General features: G+C 35.8%; 1 protein-coding gene across 1 annotated transcript in view; it reads left to right on the top strand.

Annotated features, from left to right (window-relative positions):
* The window catches only part of tmeff2b (transmembrane protein with EGF-like and two follistatin-like domains 2b), a 106,171-nt gene that overhangs the window by 72,875 nt on the left and 12,862 nt on the right, over positions 1-20,434 (top strand). Inside the window, exons 5-7 of the mRNA XM_021476996.2 lie at positions 3,893-3,989; positions 15,484-15,632; positions 19,482-19,605. Of these exons, the coding sequence (XP_021332671.1) occupies positions 3,893-3,989; positions 15,484-15,632; positions 19,482-19,605 (370 nt within the window). The remainder of the gene's footprint in view (positions 1-3,892; positions 3,990-15,483; positions 15,633-19,481; positions 19,606-20,434) is intronic.

Below are 20,434 nucleotides of genomic sequence, written 5' to 3'. Positions count from 1 at the left end.
TTTATGTAAAGCACTTTGAATTGCCACTGTGTATGACATGTGCTATATAAATAAACTTGCCTTGCCTTGCAGTATCAAATATGGTTTAGAATATCAATATTTTTTTGGTAGCGTATCGAAGTTAGGCTACAAAAACAGCTACACTTTCCTTTGACCCAAAAATGGCCATTTTCAGCAGTGTTTAATAAATAATCTGATGGATATTTTCTGGTGACTTATCTTACGTCTTATAAAAGGGGTAAAATACTGTAGGGGTTCTTAAAATCCCATCCAAATAAATTAAATCTGGTATGCAAAAGCATTTTTCTAGCACCAAACGTGGTCTGCAGTTTGAATTTTACTCACACATGCGCACCAGTTTTATGCAGCCGTTAACTCAGCAATTGTTGGACAGTTAGTCTACCATCCTGGTAGCCCTATAACTGATCAGGAATTGATTAACACAAGAACAGTGACTAAAAATGACTCAAAGAGCAAAGAACAGGAAATTGAGGAAGAAAATAAATGAAATAAGACAGATAAAATACAAGAGTGTTTACACAGGAGAGAGAGAAGAGAAAATAAGAGCAAATGTTGGAGAGGGGAGACACGGGGAGTCTGACAGATCGAGGGAGGGAAACAGAAGAGAACAGTGCAGGAAGAGAGAAAGATGTGTAGATGCTCACAAACAGCTCAGTGTGACTTTAAGAAAAGTTTAGCATGAGGAGAGGACTGTTCCTCCTGTAAAATGAAACATGTTTCAATGTCTGAATGATTGATGAGATCAGGCTCATACATTCTAAATCCCACACACTTAGAGTCAGATATGTTTTATCGATGTGGAAACAACACTTCCTTCTTGCTCTTACAAATCGTCAAACATGCATGCAAAAAGAATGACAAAGCAGCCAATGGAGAGCGTTCCAATGTTTTTTTTTTCTGTCCTATTCTACACTATCTGACAAAAGTTTTAGGAACAACAAATAGTAACTTGACTTCTAGTTGATCAGTTGTTATCAGAAATGGCTTATATGAAAGGCAAAGGCCTCTAGATTACGCTTATTTTACCAAAATAAAATATGATCATGCCTCGATTTTTAATTATTTAATTAGGACAGTAGGGTCTGACAAAATTCTTGTCACTTTAAGAAATAATGTACATTATAGAATATAAAGGCATGGTGCAGTGGAAGAATTAATGTTGTGTATGACTCCCATGAGCTTGGAGGACTGCATCCATAAATCTCTGCAATGACTCAAATCACTTATTAATAAAGTCATCTGGAATAGCAAAGAAAGCGTTATTGCAGGACTCCCGGAGTTCATCAAGATTCTTTGGATTCATCTTCAATGCCTCCTCTATCTTATCCCAGACATACTCAATAAAGTTCATATGTGGTGACTGGGCTGGCCAATCCCGGAGCATCTTGATCTTCTTTGTTTTCACGAATTTTAATGTGGAGGCTGAAGTCTATGAGGAGGAGAGCTATCCTGTTAAAGAATTCACCCTTCTCCAGTGGTTTGTGATGTAATGGGCAGCACAAATGTCTTGATACATCAGGCTGTTGATGTTGCCATCTACTCTGCAGTTCTCTGGCACGACCCCATACTAAATGAAACCCCAAACCATGATTTTTTCTTCCCCCTGACTGATTTCGGTGGGAATCTTGGGTCCACGCTGGTTCCAATAGGTCTTGTGCAGTATTTGTGATGCAGTTCAACAGATGATTCATCTGAAAACATCTACATTCAAAATGATCAACTAGAAGTCAAGTTATTATTTGTTGCTCATTAAGCGATTATTATTATCAATTATTAAGTGAACTGTGCTTGTTGCATGCACAAACTCTTGTGACCAACACTGCTGTTAGTATTTGGACAGCCTCAAAGTGTGCAAATGTACAATGTTTCTTCACAAAGTGATATTGCCATGAGGGATATTACAGCGTTTTTAGTCATTTCAGTGCATCAATGTGAATTTATATCATTTTGACAACACTGTCGTCTGTGCTTGAAACTCTTCCATTTTAGTACACTGTTGTCATATAAACATACCCGTACATACAAGCAGAATCACTGTCGATCTTTTACTTGTCGGTCACTGTTTTACTTGTCACTGTCGGTCTTCACATTACTTGAAAAAAAAAGTGGATTTAGTTTTGTTTTAAATACACAATAAATGAGTTATATTTAGAGCTGTCTGGTTCAATTCAACAGGAAACTTCAGAGATGCATCAATTGCTCTGGCATTTTTACATTATGCATGATAAAGTTCTTTTGACAGTTCTAGCTGCACATATTAGCTCAGAAAACACATATTTAGGTTCATGTAATCAGATCAGCTTTAATATAATGATCAAGGCAAACCAAGCGTAACTCACAATACTCAAGATTTGAAGCAAATATTATCGAATGCGGTATGTGATTGTGAACTCAATTTTAGCATTATAGCTTTTAGCAACAGCACACACTACCCTTGACTCTAAATCCAAATGCATGCACACCACAGTAACTTCCCTTCACACTCTATAATGTGTGGCAAATGAGGTCGTTCCTTTCCATCCACTCAAATCATCTATTTTTTCAGGCTAAAAGCTGCTGCTTGACCCATATTTAGCCTTCAGAGCCCTTCTCGGGCAATGTTTACTTAGATCTTTTCATTTGCTGCCAGTGGCTGCTCAAGCACTGCAAATTTGCAATTAGCACTGTCCTAATTGAAGTGTTTTAGTCAGCTGCGCTATTCAAACTTTGATTGCATTTCAAATAAACACTTTACCCCAGCATAAAATCAGTAAGTTGAGGCAGTTGTGGTGATGAAGTTGTGGTAACATCAGATTTTCATGGAGGCGAGGGCTAACGGAAGATTCTCTGGCTGTTTGCCATCGGTAATCCATCACAAATCACTTTTACGGTTATGTTTTTGTTTTGTAGAGGGGCAGCTCGGCTGATACTGCGGGCAGTTGGTTGATCTCCAGCATTAATTAACAAATTATTTAATCATACATCTCATGGCTGCTACTGTCATATACTGTAACTGTATCTAAACGTATGTTTGGGAAAGAAAACGTTAGCTAACTAGTGCCATTTCCCTTAACTTAGCTGAAAATGAGGTCTTATATCCCCTTTTATTTTCACTATTCATCACAACAAGAAGGTCATGTACTATAGGTGAATTGAACAAGCTAAATTGTCTATAGTGTATGTGCTTGAATGAGTGTGTATGAATGTTTTCCAGTGATAAGTTGCAGCTGGAAAGTCAGCCGCTGCGTAAACGACATGAAATCCAACCTGAAGTTTCACACAGAATTTTAAGACATTTTAAGAATCGATTTGATCAAGTAGTTTTTACCAGATGTCGTATTGGGCATACGAGAATTACACATGGTTTTTTGCTCCAAGGTGAAAACCCTACTCAGTGTTTGTGCTGCAAAACTCATCTTACTGTAAAACATATTTTACTGGACTGTCCTACTTTTACTGATTCCAGAAGGACTTTTTATGAAATGAACTCTTTTAAGGACATTTTTGACAAAGTGAAACCAAAAAAAAATTTTTTAGAATTTTTATCATGTATTAACACAAAAAATCTTTTTTAATTTATGTTTTATTTTGTTTGTTAATTTTTAAATTGTATATTTATTGTTGAAAGATTCCTGCCATGAAGATAGCCTTGGTTGCTGACATGGCACTAAATAAAAAATACATTACATTACGTCATCCGCTGCGTAAAACATATGCTGGATAAGTTGGCGATTCATTCCGCTGTGGCGACCCCAGATTAATAAAGAGACTTAGTCAAAAAGAAAATGAATGAATGAATAAAACTGAATATTTATATTATGTATATAAATACAGCAAAATTACATTCCCCCTAATCTGACTGATTTCCTCTCATTTGTTTCTCTCTCACCAGCTAATGAGGGATCTGCAGAGATCAGTCAGAAGGAGACGTCAACCTGCGACATTTGTCAGTTTGGGGCTGAATGTGACGAGGATTCAGAGGACGTGTGGTGAGTCACAAACACACACACAGCAGCTTTTCATGGCCCTGGCGTTCAGTTCTTCAGAAAGCCAGAGGCCTTGAGGAGTACGAGGATGTGTCTAATGGTATGTATCAGATGCAGGCCTGAGTTTCTGCCCTTCCTGGCACCGATTCTGATGGCTGATAAAGTCTGCGGCATTTCACTGTGATGCATTACAGCGCACAGCGGAGGATGGCTGCAGTAAATAATCTCTATTCAATTGTCCTCCTCCTCTGTCTTTCCATCTCCTTTTCGGTCTTCTTCATCTCCTTCTTTGCTCCCCAATTAGTATCTTATCTATAGTCAGGCTTATGATTAAAACAAGAAAAGCTATTTACCAGTAGGGTAAGTAAAATAAACTTCATTTAAGATAAGCGCTTTGTTCCTGTTTTTGAGGAGGCTCGCATTGTTTTACTGGAAATCAGGACAAAAATAAAACATTTTCGCTGTGACGTCAGATCACAGTTGAATTATTCGTTATTTTTGGCGTTTTATTTTTGTAGTACTTTACAACTAGAAAAGCAAAGTTCATAGACAAACTTTGAGAAAGCCCAGTCTGAAAGTTTGAAGTAGTTTAAAAGTTTAAAATATTGTAGGAAGTTTGAAACAGTTGGCATAGAGCTACATAGATGTTAGCATGTTTCTAGTATGGATTAGCATGTTTCTTGCTAGGTGGTTGCTAGGGTGTTCTGAGTGGTTGCTGAGGTAAGTGGTTGCTAGATGGTTGCTAAGGTGTTGCTAGGGTGTTTTAACTGTTTGCTAGGCGGTTGCGATGGTGTCATGAGTGGTTGCTCGGCTGTTGCTTAGGTAGTGCTAGGGTGTTCCAGGTAGTTGTTAAGGTGTTGCTAAGAGGTTTCTAGGGTATTCTGAGTGGTTGCTAAGACGTTGCTCTGGTGTTCTAGGTGGTCACTAAGATGTTGCTAGCAGTTGCTAGGGTGTTTTATGTGGCTGCTAAGGCGTTGGCTAGGCGGTTGCTAGGTTTTTCTGAGTGGTTGCTAAAGCGTTGCTCGTGTGTTCTAGGTGGCCGCTAAGATGTTGCTAGGTGGTTGCTAGGGTGTTCTAAGTGCTTGCTAAGGCATCGCTAGGGTGTTCTATGTGGTTGCTAAGGTGTTGCGAGGGTGTTCTGAGTGGTCGCTAGGTGGTTGCTAAAGCGTTGCTAGGTGGTTGCTACGATGTTGCTAGGCGGTTGCTAGGGTGTTCTGAGTGGTTGCTGAGCGGTTGCTAAGACTTTACTAGGTGGTTGCTAGAGTATTGCTAGACGGTTGCTAGGTGTTTTGAGTGGTTGCTAAGGCATGGCTAGGGTGTTCTAAGTGGTTGCTAAGGTGTTGTTAGGCGGTTGCTAGGGTGTTCTGAGTGGTTGCTAAAGGGTTGCTAGACGGTTGTTAAGGTGTTCTGAGTGGTTGCTAGGCAATTGCTAAGGTGTGCCTATGATGTTTTAAGTGGTTACTAAGATATTGCTAGGCAGTTGCTTGGGTGTTCTAGGTGGTTGCCAAGGCATTGCTAGGCCATTGTTAGGGTGTTTTGAGTGGTTGCTAGGGTGATTTAGATGATTACTTAGATGTTCTGAGTGGTTGCTAGGCAGTTGAAATTTAATTTACCATGGTTCTAGTATGAATTAGCATGTTGCTAGCATGCTTCTAGCATACAGTATATAAGCATGTTATTAGCATGGATCTAGTATGAATTAGCACATTATTAGCAAGTTTCTAGCATATATTAGCATGGTTCTAGTATGAGTTAGCATGTCGCTAGCATGTTTCTAGCATAAATTAGCATGTTGCTAGCATGAATTTAGTATGAATTAGCATGTTGCTAGTATGATTAGTATGTTAGTAAGTTTATTAGTATGTTTCTAGTTTGGATTAGTATATTGCTAGCATGAATTGGTATGTTGTTAGTCTGTCCAATGTAAAGTCAATAGCAGTTTTTTTTTACAATGGAAGTCTATGGGACAGTTGCTAGAGTGCCATAAGTGGTTGCTAGGTTTTGGCTAGTAAGTTAAAAGGTCATCAGTGATTGGTAGATAGGTAGTCTGAGATAAATTAGGTCATAATTAAGTTTTTATGATCTTAATTATGACCGGGCTGTCATAATTATGACAGCCCGGTGGAAAGTTATGAGGCCACAAATTTTGGTCCAATGTTAAGTCAATGTAACTTTTCTGAATTTTCAAATTTTCTGAATTTTCTAAGAGGAAAATAAGTATTAACAAAATCCTGTTATCACAAGAAAATATCTTTTATAACATAATTAGGTGGAAAAAATTTGAAATATAAAAAAGTTTTAAGTCTTTATTCGTTTTTGTTTTCTGGTGATTTTATTTTTTGTTATTCAAAATAAAAAAATGAAAATCATAACATGAAAAACCACCATGAAAAAGAAAAACAAATCTTTTTCTTTATTTTTGTTAAAATTCAAAAGAGAAAATCAAAAAACCCATATAATTTCAATTATTTTTTTTTTTTTACTTTAAAACGAAAATAAATAAAAAAACAACAACTTGTTTTTCGTTTTTCAATAACTTATCTAATATGAAAATCCAATGACCAAAAGATACACTGACCCAAGACATCCTAAAATCACTTCTAAATAAAGACACTTCTTTGTTAACACATTGGTCTAATACAGTAAAATATAATAATATAATAATTAATAATTCCTGCACAGATAAAATGTACCTGCACTAACACTCTGCAGTTCTATTATTAACAAATCTGGCCATTGAAATAAAAGACAATTATGCAGCAAAATAATTTTTGCAGCGCATTTGCATATTCACAGTCGACGACCAAATGCAGTGAATAATCTCTATTTCTCTATTCTATATCCTCCTTCCCTGTCTTCATCTCTTTCTTGCTCCCCTTTTAGCATCTTATCTATAGTCCGGCTTACGATTGTAGCAAGAAAACCAATTTACCAGTAGAGTAAGTAAAACAAAACGCAATTCAAGATAAGCAAATTGTTCCTGTTTTGAGTAAGTTCAGATGTTTTTACTGGAAAACAGACTAAATATATATAAACTTACAGTGATGTAAGCAGAACGAGAAGCTGATTGTAGACAGAGAGAGCGCGTTATTACATTTTGATGAAATAATAATTTACAAACTACTCCCATTAAGTCGTGTGCTCAGTGTTTTGATCCTATTTGTAATCAGCATCGCATGAACATGAGTTATTTTTGTCAGCGTTTCTATTTCAGGTTTCGTTTCAGCCTTGTAATGCATTTAACCCATTGACTAGCATGTTGTCCTGTGGCATTTTGTGGCATTCTGAGCAGATTGTAAATGTTAATTATATTGTCGGCCGACTGCGAGGGTCAGTTCTCTGTCAGTCTGGAAGGATGATGGATTATTTTGGCCCAGCGTTCAGGCGACCCGGTCAGAATAGTGCTGCAATCCCATCTTCAATTAATAGAGCTCCTCTTCCCCTAGCAGACAGATGAAAACCTCACAACCATGGGAGGCCAATTACCATTCAAATATCCCACACGGTAACACACTAACCAGACAGATCAGAGGCAGACAGAGATGTGAAAACCAGGCCGAGCGACCGAGGGAGGAAATGTCAGAAAGAGATGGAGATGAAAAGAAGGAAATGAGGCGGTTAATGTGTGTAAGTGTGTCTGCGTTAAGGTTTATGTGGTCAGGTGTACGGGTTGGTGCACTTAAACATTAAATAAACATTAGTAATAGAAGATTCATTTTACAATGAAATTAATTTAAACTGTTGATGTTGGTGAGCTACTACATTTTTAAGTTCAAATGAATTTACATTTTGTGTCCAGTTTATTATTATTATTATGTATCTTAACGTGAATATAATTAATACATTATTTTGATTTCGATTTCAGAGTGTTGTAAAGTCCAAGAGTCAAAATGCACTGGTAGATTTTCACGAACTCACAGCATATTTTCCATACTGAAATATTCAGCTTTTTTCCATAATAAACACACATTGTTTTCACAACTTAAGGCTCGTACACACCGGGACGCTTTTCATTTGCATTTATCAACAGCGTTTTTCAAGACATTTTTCCGGATTCAAACCCAAGCTACACAACTGGCGCTACACAACTTTAAGCTTCTGAAACTCGCTTGTAACACAGAAGAAGAAGACGAAGTTGACACACTTGTTGTTATGGATGGTTCAAGCAGCAGCTCCAGCTCTAGCGATGAAGAAATGATTATTGATCACCAGAGCAATAAGCAGCTCCACATTCATATCGCCACTGGGCTTCTTCTTCAATGTGCACTTGTATTATGCACTTGAGCGCCTCCAAATGCAATCTACTGTAACTTCAGCAGCTCAATGCACGTGAACAAAAGTGCCAATCTTATTGATGGAGAAGGTTTTGACATGGCACGTCAAAACAAAAAAACGAGCATGAGGCGTTTTTATAAAAATTATGCTTTTTAGTCAAAAAAAAAAAATGCTTTTTTTCATTTAGTCACGAGGCGTTAAACTTTGACGGAAAACGCAAACAAAAAGCATCCCGGTGTGCACAGGCATTTTGATCTACTAGGAACAGGTTGATTTAAATTGCATATTACAAAAATGATCCTTTCACAATATTTAAATCCTCCTGCTGAGTTTTTTTAGAGCCCATATTATACATGAAATAGGGTCATATTTTGCTTGTAAAGGTCTCCAACAACAGTCAAATATGCATGCAAGGTCATTAACACTTTTATTGTCTTTTAAAATGCATTTATTTTTACGTAATTATCCCAGCGTCTCCCATATGAATCGTTCAGCGATTCATTTGTTCCCAAACCCCTCTTTAGCGCGAAGCTAATCTGTGCTGATTGGACTGATGACAGCCTGTTGCGGTTGGTCGACACAGACAGCGTTCCGTGAGACAGAGTGAAATGCCCAGCACAGCTTATCAAAAATATTGAAGTAGTCAGAGTGCAGAGTGTATGTGTGAGCATACCTGCCAACACTCCTATTTCTCCTGAGAGACTCCCGTATTTCAGACCTATCTCCAGCCACCCACCAATTTGTTATTTATCCCGGAATACTCCCGTAATTTCAACCCCCCAGTTCTTAGTATTTTGGTACGATCGATGGAGCCCAACTGTGGTCGCCAACATTGGTATAGGATTCGATCGCAGCTTAGAAATCTTAGAATGAAACGTGAAAGTGTAAGTGCACATGCCCTGTCGTACAGGTGCAGTTTGCTGTCAGAATGCAGTTTTGCTTGTTGATGATTACCTAGGCCTCGTATAACTCTGTCTTTTTTCCTTGTCTTTGGCTAGGCAGAACCTCGGTTTTTAGCACCACAAAGTTTTGAATCTGGTAATCATTAAACATTATTTCTTGCACATGACCACACAAAACAAAACTGTTGCCATCCAAAGACTTGTAGGCCTTTACTTCTCTCTTGTAAAATCACTTGGAGCTTCAATGAGACTGTATATATTGCTTGGCCATTTCATCTTATCCAATATTCATTGTGAGGATGCTATGGCAAATGGACCAGTCAGTCGAACACCGCTCACTTTAACGTTAATTTTGCAGAATAACTGTGCTTATCAGTGAATGATGAGCTGTTATAATACACTGAAAGCATTATGTAAATAATATATGTATAATATGTAATCAATATAACTTATTTCTAAGACAACAACAAACTTCGTACCGCATCGGATGTCATTCCCTCACTGTAAATGCTAGTGCTTCAGTTTTTTTCTGCAACCTCGCTGCCCGCGCATTCTGAATGTTTACAAATGTGGTAATTCGTCTATAGTATAATAATCGGCAGAAAACTGTCAAACTACTTATTCTACAAGCTAGTGCGTTTAAGACTATACATAAAAAGTAGAATAAGATAATAAGAACACAGCGGTTTGCAACATCAAGCAGCATAACAAGTTGTTTTTCACGTCTAAAATTCAATGAGACTGGAAATATCAAGCCAAACAGATAACAATGACTGAGCCCACTCGTATGTAAACAATAAGCTCAATAACATGCACAGTGCGTCTTTCTCTGACTCAGTGCAAGTCATTGCTGGAAGGCAGATTTCAATTTAACAGCTGTTTATGTGCTCCAGAAACCAGCCTAGATGCATCAAAAGGTTAAGTTTTCATAGTAAAACCTCAATAAAAGCTTCAAATGTAAACGTCAGATGACAAAAACAACAGTCTGCTACAATCAGAATGACTGTTTGCCATTCCAGGCTAGTTAGAATGCCAGTAGCTGTAGTGTTAAAACTCGGTTTACCATCACAAGCATAGTGAAGAAAGGAAATAGAGTTTCAAAAATGTGTAGACCATCCTCTATTAAAAGATGTTTGTGCGTGACAGTCGCTGTATGTTTAGCGATTTAATATGCAGGGAATCTTGAAACCAAATATAGCTGCTCCATTTCCACAAGATTAAGTATATCTTTGAGAGTCATGAAATCCCTACTGATCCTTCCTAAGTTGCTTTCATCAATTATATTTTTGGAAAGCTGTGAAAAATGAGAAAATATAGTTTCCATCAGGCGCGGGCTAAAACGGATGAGTGTGCTAGATTGATTTGGAGAGTTGTAATTCTAGACGGTATAGAAATCCTCTCTCTCCGTCAAACTCTCTCTCGTTTTACCTTTCGTTCCCCTTGAAACCTATTTGTATGTGTGTTCTGTCTGATAACCAATTAGCAGCTACATCTGCGAGCGTTGGTCTCATAGCATAGAAATCAGCTCGAACCAACACCAATCAATTCGGAGCCTCTAATCACATTTACCTCAGCTGAGTGGAAATGCAGCGAATCTGTTTTCCTGCTATCAGAATAAGTGTTTTTCGTGTGTGTGTGTGTGTGTGTGTGTGTGTGAGAGAGATGGCTGTGTGAGAGCATCGGTGTGGATAAGTGAGAGTCAGGCAGGGTTCATGATGTTTTCTCTGCTGTGTGTCTTGCCAAACGCTGCCAGGTCTGGTCTGTTATCCTCTGGGCATACAGTATATGGAGGGATTAGAAATATTACAGAGGGGGTTTTATAAATCAATAGCAGACTCCGAGATGAAGTGCTCACCAGTAAATATAGCAGACAGATGAGATGTAACAAATATATGTGGTCTAAGAGCCTCTCTCTCTCTCTCTCTCTCTATGATAATTTGTAAGTGAGTGTGTATAAAAATTTCTGTCATACACACACACACACTTTCATTTTATGTATGTATACAGTTCTTTGACATTCAACAAGTGTAATTTGATACGAAAGCCTCAAACCATATTTGAAATTCAAAATCTAAACCCAAAAATAAACATTTAAAAATTAAATAAACAAAAAAACGGTGACAAAATAATTCAGAAAATATCACTAATTGATATGGTTATGTATCTGTATTTATATGCATTTATTATTATTTTTCAGGTGCAATTGCAGTATTTATATACATTAATTCGGTTTTAGTTGTTGTTTTTTGTCCCTAGTGTTTTTTGACGTTTTATTTTAGTTTATGTTTTAGCAGTTTACTATTTCTTTTTATTAGTTTTTATTTCAAACTGTTTTAGTTTAGTTAGTTTTCAAGGCAGTTTTGGATTGTTTTGTGTAAGTTTTAACCAACCGAGGCTCATTATTGAAATGTATATATTTCTGGAGAGCGTGAAATCCACCCTAGAAAGTATGTTATTTTATTTTATTTTTTTTTGCAGTTTTTGTTTTTGTGAATCCACCATAGGCCACTTTATACACTATTTCAGATCTCAAAATTCTTTCGTGAGTGCCATTTGCATCTGATCTTCTTGCATAAATCCACTAGACGCGGCAGTCGACTGACTGACTGACCAACCGATCCCCCCACCTACCCCCTTCCCAAAACCCAACCGCAAGTGTTTTCAAAAGCACCAATTGACCCAATCACTCCGTTTCATAAACCCAAACAGTTTTCAAAGGCAATTCAGAAAAAGAAAAGCCCTCATGGCTTCCTGATTTTTACAACGTTTTAGATTTTAACATGCTCTCACCCTGTTATTTACTTGATTATTTTATTTTATGCCTTTTTTGGTTTTACCTGCTTTCTTGAACCGTTCTTCACCTGACTTGAATTTCATCATTAAATTCAACTCCTCTATGTATCTAAAGTCTGCCATCGTATGTGGCAAGCCACTGGGCAAACTGGTAACAGCGGAAAAGCCATCCACACAAAGGTAAGCGGTCAGCTGGTAGCGAAAAATTAAACAAGGCAGCGGTGGCATACTACCGGCCCATAACGTTCGATTTAAAACAAAATGTAGCTCTGGCTACAAAATTTGTGCTCTCCAGAGATGTATACGGGACTACGTTTTCACAATGAGCCCATGTTGATTTAACATTTTTTTCATGTAATATTCAGATTTAGTATTTTTTATTTTAGCCTTATTGACATGACCTTATTAAATATGACATGCATTATCTTACGTAAAAAAAAATGCTAACAGTCAAAATAAAAGTTCTGATCTAAAATCTGGGTATTTCTTTCTTCAGGTAAAAACAAAAATAAATAAATAAAAATAAATAAATAAATATTAATAAAAAAAAAAATAATAAAAAAAAAAAATATATATATATATATATATATATATATATATATATATATATAAAGTAAAAATTATATATAAATAAAAATAAATAATATACAGCTAAATCAAAAACAATAATAAAAAAATTTATAATATTATTATTTAATAATAAAAACATACTAATAATAATAATAATATTTATGTAAAAAAAATTATATTTAAACAAAAATGTAACATGACAATAGTGCTTCCAAATGACTTCAACTGTATTATTTTCTTTACCATGTAGAAAAAAATAAATATATTTGTCAGTTAAAAAAAAAAAAAAAAATCATGACATGAACTATCAACTTATCACATGTATATATATAATGTAAATACAATATACAAATACAATTGATCCTTTTTGGTTAAACAATTGTTTACTTACAGCTAGAGCGGTTGCCATACAAGATAGAATTAAAGTTAAATGCTAAAAGTACAATTTCTCACAAGTAATCTCCTCTGAAGTGGCAAATATAGCTAGAAAGATGCATACAGACATAGAACTGGGAGAGAGTTTTTGCTCAGAATAAAATATTTAATCTGAGACCACACAGGCAAACAGATGGCAATACGGAAGTTCATCCAGACAGATAAATATCTCAGGCTGCAAGTACAAGAGAGCGAGAGACGATGCTCAGTCTGCCAGCATCAGGCATTCAGGAAAGCCTGGCAGGACTGCGTGTTTAGATAAATAAATGAACAGATAAAATGCAGGCATAATGCAAAGTAAACCGAAAAAGATGGTTAGAGAGTCTGTCTGCATCTATCTGTCAAATTTGATTTTTTTTTTATTAATTTAATAAAACATAACACGCAGAAATACAACATTTGCATATATTTTATTTTTCATAATACAATCTAAAGTGCTCAACAGATAAGTACACTCCTCACAAATCTCTCATTTAAATGAATACTTTCTATAGAAAGCTTTACAATATTTATCTGTGCATATACATAAGACAGTACTTGAAGCCAAATCTAGAGTTAATCTAACAAAATTACTGATGATAACGGTAATAAATAATAAATAAAATGAAAAAATATTAAATTAAAAAGAGCAAAATTCAAGATAAACAACAAAAAAAGATCCAATTTTGTTGACAAGTTGTAGTTTGTATTTTTTCCCCTAATTTTCATGAATGTAAATTTATTCTCTTTCTATTTTTAAAGATGTTCTGTGACTAAAATGTTATTTTAATAAATATATCCGTTCAATAAATTTATTTTATTCAAACGCACCAAAATATATTACCAATATTCACTGAGAAATGGAGGTGTACTCAAAATAGGGTGTACTCAAATATGTTAACAATTAAATTGAATTATTTTTCATTTAATAAATATCATTAAATATTAGGGCTGCTGGGTATTGGAAAGAAAATCTGACATTGCAATATTTAGTTTTTCTGCAATACAAATTGCAATATGAATATAATTTCACAATGGCTTAAATAGCTCTATTTGAAGGAAATAAAATGAATTCATAATGATTGAGGTGATTTTATAAGAGTGTGAATCATGTATAAAAATAATAAACAAATTACAAGCAAGAATAATTACCTTAGAGCAAAGAAAAGTTAAATAAACAGTGCTTCATGGTTTTGCGGAGAGTCAATCAAGCTTCAGGAACAGAAATGGAAAAATAAAATGGCAAATAAAACTGTTTAGTCTTCATTGTATTAAGATTTAATCTTCATTGCATTATTCTTCATTAAAGTTGCACGTGTTGTACGTTACTGTGAACTAGTTCATCATAAAACATCTGACTCAAAAGTATGATTTATTAGAGAACTTGAGCAAATGTGTGCATGCCTGCCTAAAAATATTCAAAACAAAAGCTAAATATTTTATCAAATGATAGTTGCATTGATTATTACCTAGACATCAAAAAGTTAGATTTTAAAATGTGGAGAATCACACTGTTTGTGTATTAAACCCCCTGCCGCTAGAAGTGAATGTGTCATTTTGCTTGGCAAATAGATGCAGAAATCATCAATATGGCACAGGCAGTACAATAACAACCTCTCTCTCTCTCTCTCTCTCTCTCTCTCTCTCTCTCTCTATAGAGAAAGACTCGAATGCTTTTGATTAGCATCGCTTCTTTTGGGCTGTGCTGTTTAATTCACAGAATTTCTAGACAGTATGTTGTAGACTGAAAACTAGGAGACTTTTTGGTCACATTCATAACACATTTATTTTCCTAATTTAAAATAAATAAATAAATAAATGTTCACAGATTGATATTTTTCTGATCATTTGGGGTTAGTTGTTGTGTATATTGTTAACATATACTTTCTATGTAAATTTCTGTTTTGAGTTTTTACTGCAAATGTCACAAGGAATTACTAATTCATTCATTTTTATACTTTTATTTTTTCACCAAGATTTTTTATGTGTTCTTTATATGAGCAGTTATATTTGCAAAAACAGATGACCACCATTTTTTGTATTTTTCAGAAATCTGTTTTTTGCAATTGAACTGTTTAATACTCAATGTACTGTAAAAACCTGATTTCTGAACATTACTTTTAAAAATATTTTAATAATATTTACTTTTTTAAATAATAATAATAATAATAATAATAAACATCAGTAATAAATAATAATAATAATAATAATAAATAATCATAAATAATAGTAATACTAAATAATAATAATAATAATATATAATAATAATAAATAATAATAATGATAGTAATAATAAATAATAATAATTAAATAATAATTATAATAATAATAAATAATAATATTAATATACATTATACTCTTTAATACACTTAAAAAAATATATGATATCTGAAAATTTACTTTTTAATTTTTGCTAATAAAAACCTTTATATCTTAAACCAGGACACATGGAAGCATAAATGCACATAAATTCAGCCATATTTGAAGGAAAATGAACCTCTCTTATATAAAGCCAGTGACGTTTCCTCTGTCTCTGTCTGCAGGTGTGTGTGTAACATTGATTGCTCCCACATCAGTTTTAATCCGGTTTGTGCATCAGACGGTCGTTCCTATGACAACCCCTGCCAGGTGAAAGAGGTGTCGTGTCAGAAGCAGGAGAGGATTGAGGTCAAATACCTGGGTCACTGTAAAGGTCAGTCTAAACTCTCAGTTTACTCACTCTCATTCTGCTCACCATGATGGGTATACGAGGAAAATTACCCCTCATACTGTACGTGCACAGCCTCTCAGTAACACACTAAATAAATAAATAAAACTCACAGGAGGGTGAATAATTTTGACTTTGACTGTAACCAATTTGAAATATCGTGATTACAATTACGAACAAAATAATCGTGATTATGATTTTTCCTTTAATCAAGCAGCCCTAGAAGCATATCATTTTGGAAAGATCGTGTGACTGAAGACTAGTAATGATGCTGAAAATGGTTATTAGGTGAAATAACGCACATTTTCAGTCCAAACAATGAAAACCTTTGTTACTGTCTGTCATTATTTGCAAAACAGCTCCAAATTACATTAATTATATGAAATTGTAACAATATTTCTATAAGATGTTTTGATGAATAAATGCAGCTTTTTATCTTTAGAAACACAAACACACACACACACACACACACACACAAAGACTTTTTTAAATTACTGAATAAATGGATTTTTTTTTTCAGTTATAAGGCAATATTAATTGACATTAATACAGTACATTAATAAGCTGAATTCTGACTTATAAATTCTTGAAAAGCCAAATAGGGATTTCACTTTGAAGTACTTCTAATGTCAAATGCACTAAAAGAGTTAATTGCTATTATAAATAATAAAATAAACTCCATAAATATTACCCTCTCTAAAAACAAAATATTGCTCCGCTCCTGTTGAACAGTACAGTGTGATGGAGCACATTAAAAAGCAGTGGGTCTCTGGAGAACCAGCCTGCTTTCTGTGTCCTGAACAGGCCACCATACACTAAAACCTCCCAGTGTGTGTGACAGTTTGACTGAGTGCTGTGACCTGCTTCACAGACACTGCCAGAGATACAGAAGAACAGAAAGAAAGATGGTGATTAATTGAGTAAACAGAGGGAGGGTGTGGTGTCACTGCTGTAGCATTGATCCCTCCATTGACTTACACGCGTACCCTTCAAATGCTCTCTCACACACACACACACACACATTAGACACCGTTTAAAGATTAAACATAGCTCTTGCTGCTATAAGACAAGAAATGTTATATTTAAATATGCAAATGAGGCTTTTTATATTAAATATGCACTAATTTGCATACATTTCAAGCACAAACAGTGTAAACATTGGATAAAGTAAGGTTTTAAATATATGTTACGAGTGTAAGGCTTTTTTTACAGAGGTGATTTTGGGAATCTCTTTGCTCCGTAATTACTGTACCAGCGGACAGCAAAGTAAAATGTATATAATTATGCACATTGTGTATGAATAAATCCCTCTGTGAAAACAAAGTATAAGATACTATATTAAAGCTGCTTCCCAAATGGCACACTATACACTATGCACTTACACACTCAACAGCATAGTACATGTATGTAGTGTCGTCCCAAATGGAGCACTTATGTTTTTTTACTAATCGGAAATTCAACCCGTTTTTGTGATGACGTTTGGCGGTTGCCAAATTAGTGAAATAAATGACCAGACTATCAAATTATACCTGCCATGAGTATAACAGCATTCTCCATCGGGAGGCGCTATAATCACCCTCATAGGAGAATTTTGCTTTTACAATCCAAAATAAATAAAGTTATCCAACATGTGCACCCGATAGCTCCGCCTCTTCCGCTACGTCAGCAAACCTGCAGTCATTGAGTGTGTGAAGTGTCCATGATTACACACTTCAGTTTACCGGATGAATGAGTGCATCATCCGGGTAATTAAAGTGCACTTATTATTTTTTAAGTTTTCAGTGTGAACACGCTACTTACACTATTTATGCTACAAAATGGCGTAGAACAGTGCATAAGTATGCGATTTGGGACGCACCTAAGAGAAATGTTAAGATTGGTGTACGTACAGTAAATGCTGCTTAAGTGGAGATCAATCAAACACATAATGTAAATTCCAAACATATATTTCCACACACAAACATGCACAGATCAACACAGGCACACATATACACTCAGACCACTTTATTATGTACACCTTACTAGTACCATATTGGAGCCTTTTTTGCCTTTAGAACTGCCTTAATCCTTCATGGCATAGATTTAACAAGGTACTGGAAATATTCCTGTGAGATTTTTGTCCATATTGACATGATATCATCACGCAGTTGCTGCAGATTTGTCGGCTGCACATTCATGAAGCGAATCTCCCGTTCCGCCACATCCCGAAGATGCTCTATTGGATTGAGGATCTGGTGACTGTGGAGGCCATTTGACTACAGTGAACCCATTGTCATGTTCAAGAAACCAGTCTGAGATGAGTCACGCTTTATGACATGACTTGTTATCCTGCTGGAAGTAGCCATCAGAAAATAGGTACACTGTGTTCATACAGGAATGGACATGGTCAGCAATAATACTTGGGTAGGCTGTGACATTGACATGATGCTCAATTGGTAGTAAAGGGCCCAAAGTGTGTCAAGAAAACAAACCCCCACACCATTTCACCACCACCACCAGCATGAACCGTTAATACAAGGCAGAATGGATCCATGCTTTTATGTTGTTGATGCCAAATTCTAACCCTACCATCCGAATGTCGCAGCAGAAATCAAAACTTATCAGACCAGGCAACGTTTTTCCACTCTTCTATTGTCCAATTTTGGTGAGCCTGTGTGAATTGTAGCCTCAGTTTCCTGTTCTTAGCTGACAGGTGTGGCACCCTGTGTGCTCTTATGCTGCTGTAGCCCATCCGCTCCAAGGTTGGACGTGTTGTGCATTCAGAGATGCTCTTCTGTATACTTCGGTTATAACAGGTGGTTATTTGAGTTACTGTTGCCTTTCTATCAGCTCGAACCAGTCTGCTGGCCATTTTCCTCATCTCTGGCATCAACAATGCAATTGTGCCCACAGAACTGCCGCTCACTGGAGATTTTTTTTTCTTTTTCAGACCATTTTCTGTAAACCCTAGAGATGGTTGTGCGAGAAAATTCCAGTAGATCTGCAGTTTCTGAAATACTCAGACCAGTCTGGCACCAACAACCATGCCACATTCAAAGTCACTTAAATCATCTTTCTACCCCATTCTGATGCTCAGTTAGAACTGCAGCAGACCGTCTTGCCTATATCTACATGCCTAAATACATTAAGTTGCTTTCATGTGATTGGCAGATTTGAAATTTGCGTTAACGAGCAGTTGGACAGGTGTACCTATAAAGTGGCTGGTGAGTGTATAAAACTCAAAATGTTTATTTTTTAAAAACCAAAAAAGTAAATAAATAAAAATCAGGAGAAAGTCTAGTTTCTATTTGTTTGGTTTGAATTGGACCAGTTTATTATTATTTTATTTTATTATTATTTATGGTTATTATTATATATTTTTTTTTACTATAATTAAGGTCATTATTATTAGCCTCTTAACTTTTTTTAATAATTAGAAAAAAAATCAGGTTTTCTTTTTACTATTGTATATATTTTTTCTGCAAAACATCTTATTTCTTTTAGTTTGGCTTAAATGTATGTTTTAAACTATTTTTAAAAGGAATATTATTAGCCTTATAACCATTTTTTTATGATTGGCTACCAAACAAACTTGTAGTGACAAGCGTGTCTCATTGTTAGAACCCATTAGTCTGAGACTGCAAAAACACACCTGTATTTGGCTGATGGTGGGTGTTAATTTGCCACCGCGCAAACCACTCAACATGTCAGCAGAGGCTCATTTTATCTTCCTCCACTATCTTCACACCATTTTCATAATCTCATTAAAGACCGCACAAACGGGCCATTCACAACAACTTGAAAACATAAACTTGATTGCATACTATAACGCCCTATCTTTTTCTGTGTGTTTAGAGGAGAAAGACCAGGTGAGCGAGGTACCGTGGGGTCTTTACATCCCCTGTCCAGAGCGCTACAAGGACTACTGTGTCCATGGAGAGTGCGAGTATCCTAGCAACCTGTCACCCCCCACCTGCAGGTAACCAGACTGTAGAGACAACCTATCAAACTCACCTATCAAACCCACCCACAGACTCTTTACAGCAACACACTGCAGGTGACAAAAATAACAGCTGCTGATTGATTAAATAAAAATGTCACATTTTTGGTTACAGGTTTTTCTTTAAAGGTCCCATAAAGTTCTTTGAAATGTGTATTTTTTATTTCGATGTTCGACGTAATCTCAACTGAAAAATGAAGAGAGGGCGGGACAGAGTAGCTCCTCCCCTTTTTAAAAACTGCCAACAGTGTTTTGTTTTTAATCACAGCTCTGCCAGTGAGAGCGATTGAGATCAAGCGCATCAAATGAGCAAACGAGAAGCCTTTTGATGGGGGTGGGGCATGTCAATAGAGAGCATTTGATTGGTCAAAACTTGATGAGAAAATGAAGTATGAAGTGATGTAAAAAAAAAAAATAAATCATTGATGAATTTAGGTGACAAATTGCAAGCTTTAGATATTCCTATTAGTTTCAAGAGTTCACACTTGGATATGCTTGGCGTTAATAGCAGATTTGGCATGTTGTCCCAGGAGAGAACCAAGAACTTGCAGATATTTGAGCCCAAGGCTCCTGCCTTGTCAGTAAGCATTTAAGAGAGTCCGAGATCAGGTAGGTCTCAAGAGCTCCCCCTGGAAAAGGAGGAGATGGGGTGGAGGGGGGGATTGTTCCAAAACGAAGAAATTCTCTCTATTTATTGTAAGCTTGGATTAAGCTGATTGGATTATTACTGATTACAGATGAAAGACCAGCCATGATCAATCATATCACATGCTCCTCTCAAAATTAGTTTAGAAAACTTCACTTAATA

Source organism: Danio rerio, chromosome 6 (assembly GCF_049306965.1).
Source record: "Danio rerio strain Tuebingen ecotype United States chromosome 6, GRCz12tu, whole genome shotgun sequence".
Classification (NCBI taxonomy): domain Eukaryota; kingdom Metazoa; phylum Chordata; class Actinopteri; order Cypriniformes; family Danionidae; genus Danio; species Danio rerio.
The sequence above is the reverse complement of the archived record's forward strand: the minus strand, read 5'-3'. Positions and strand labels throughout refer to the sequence as shown.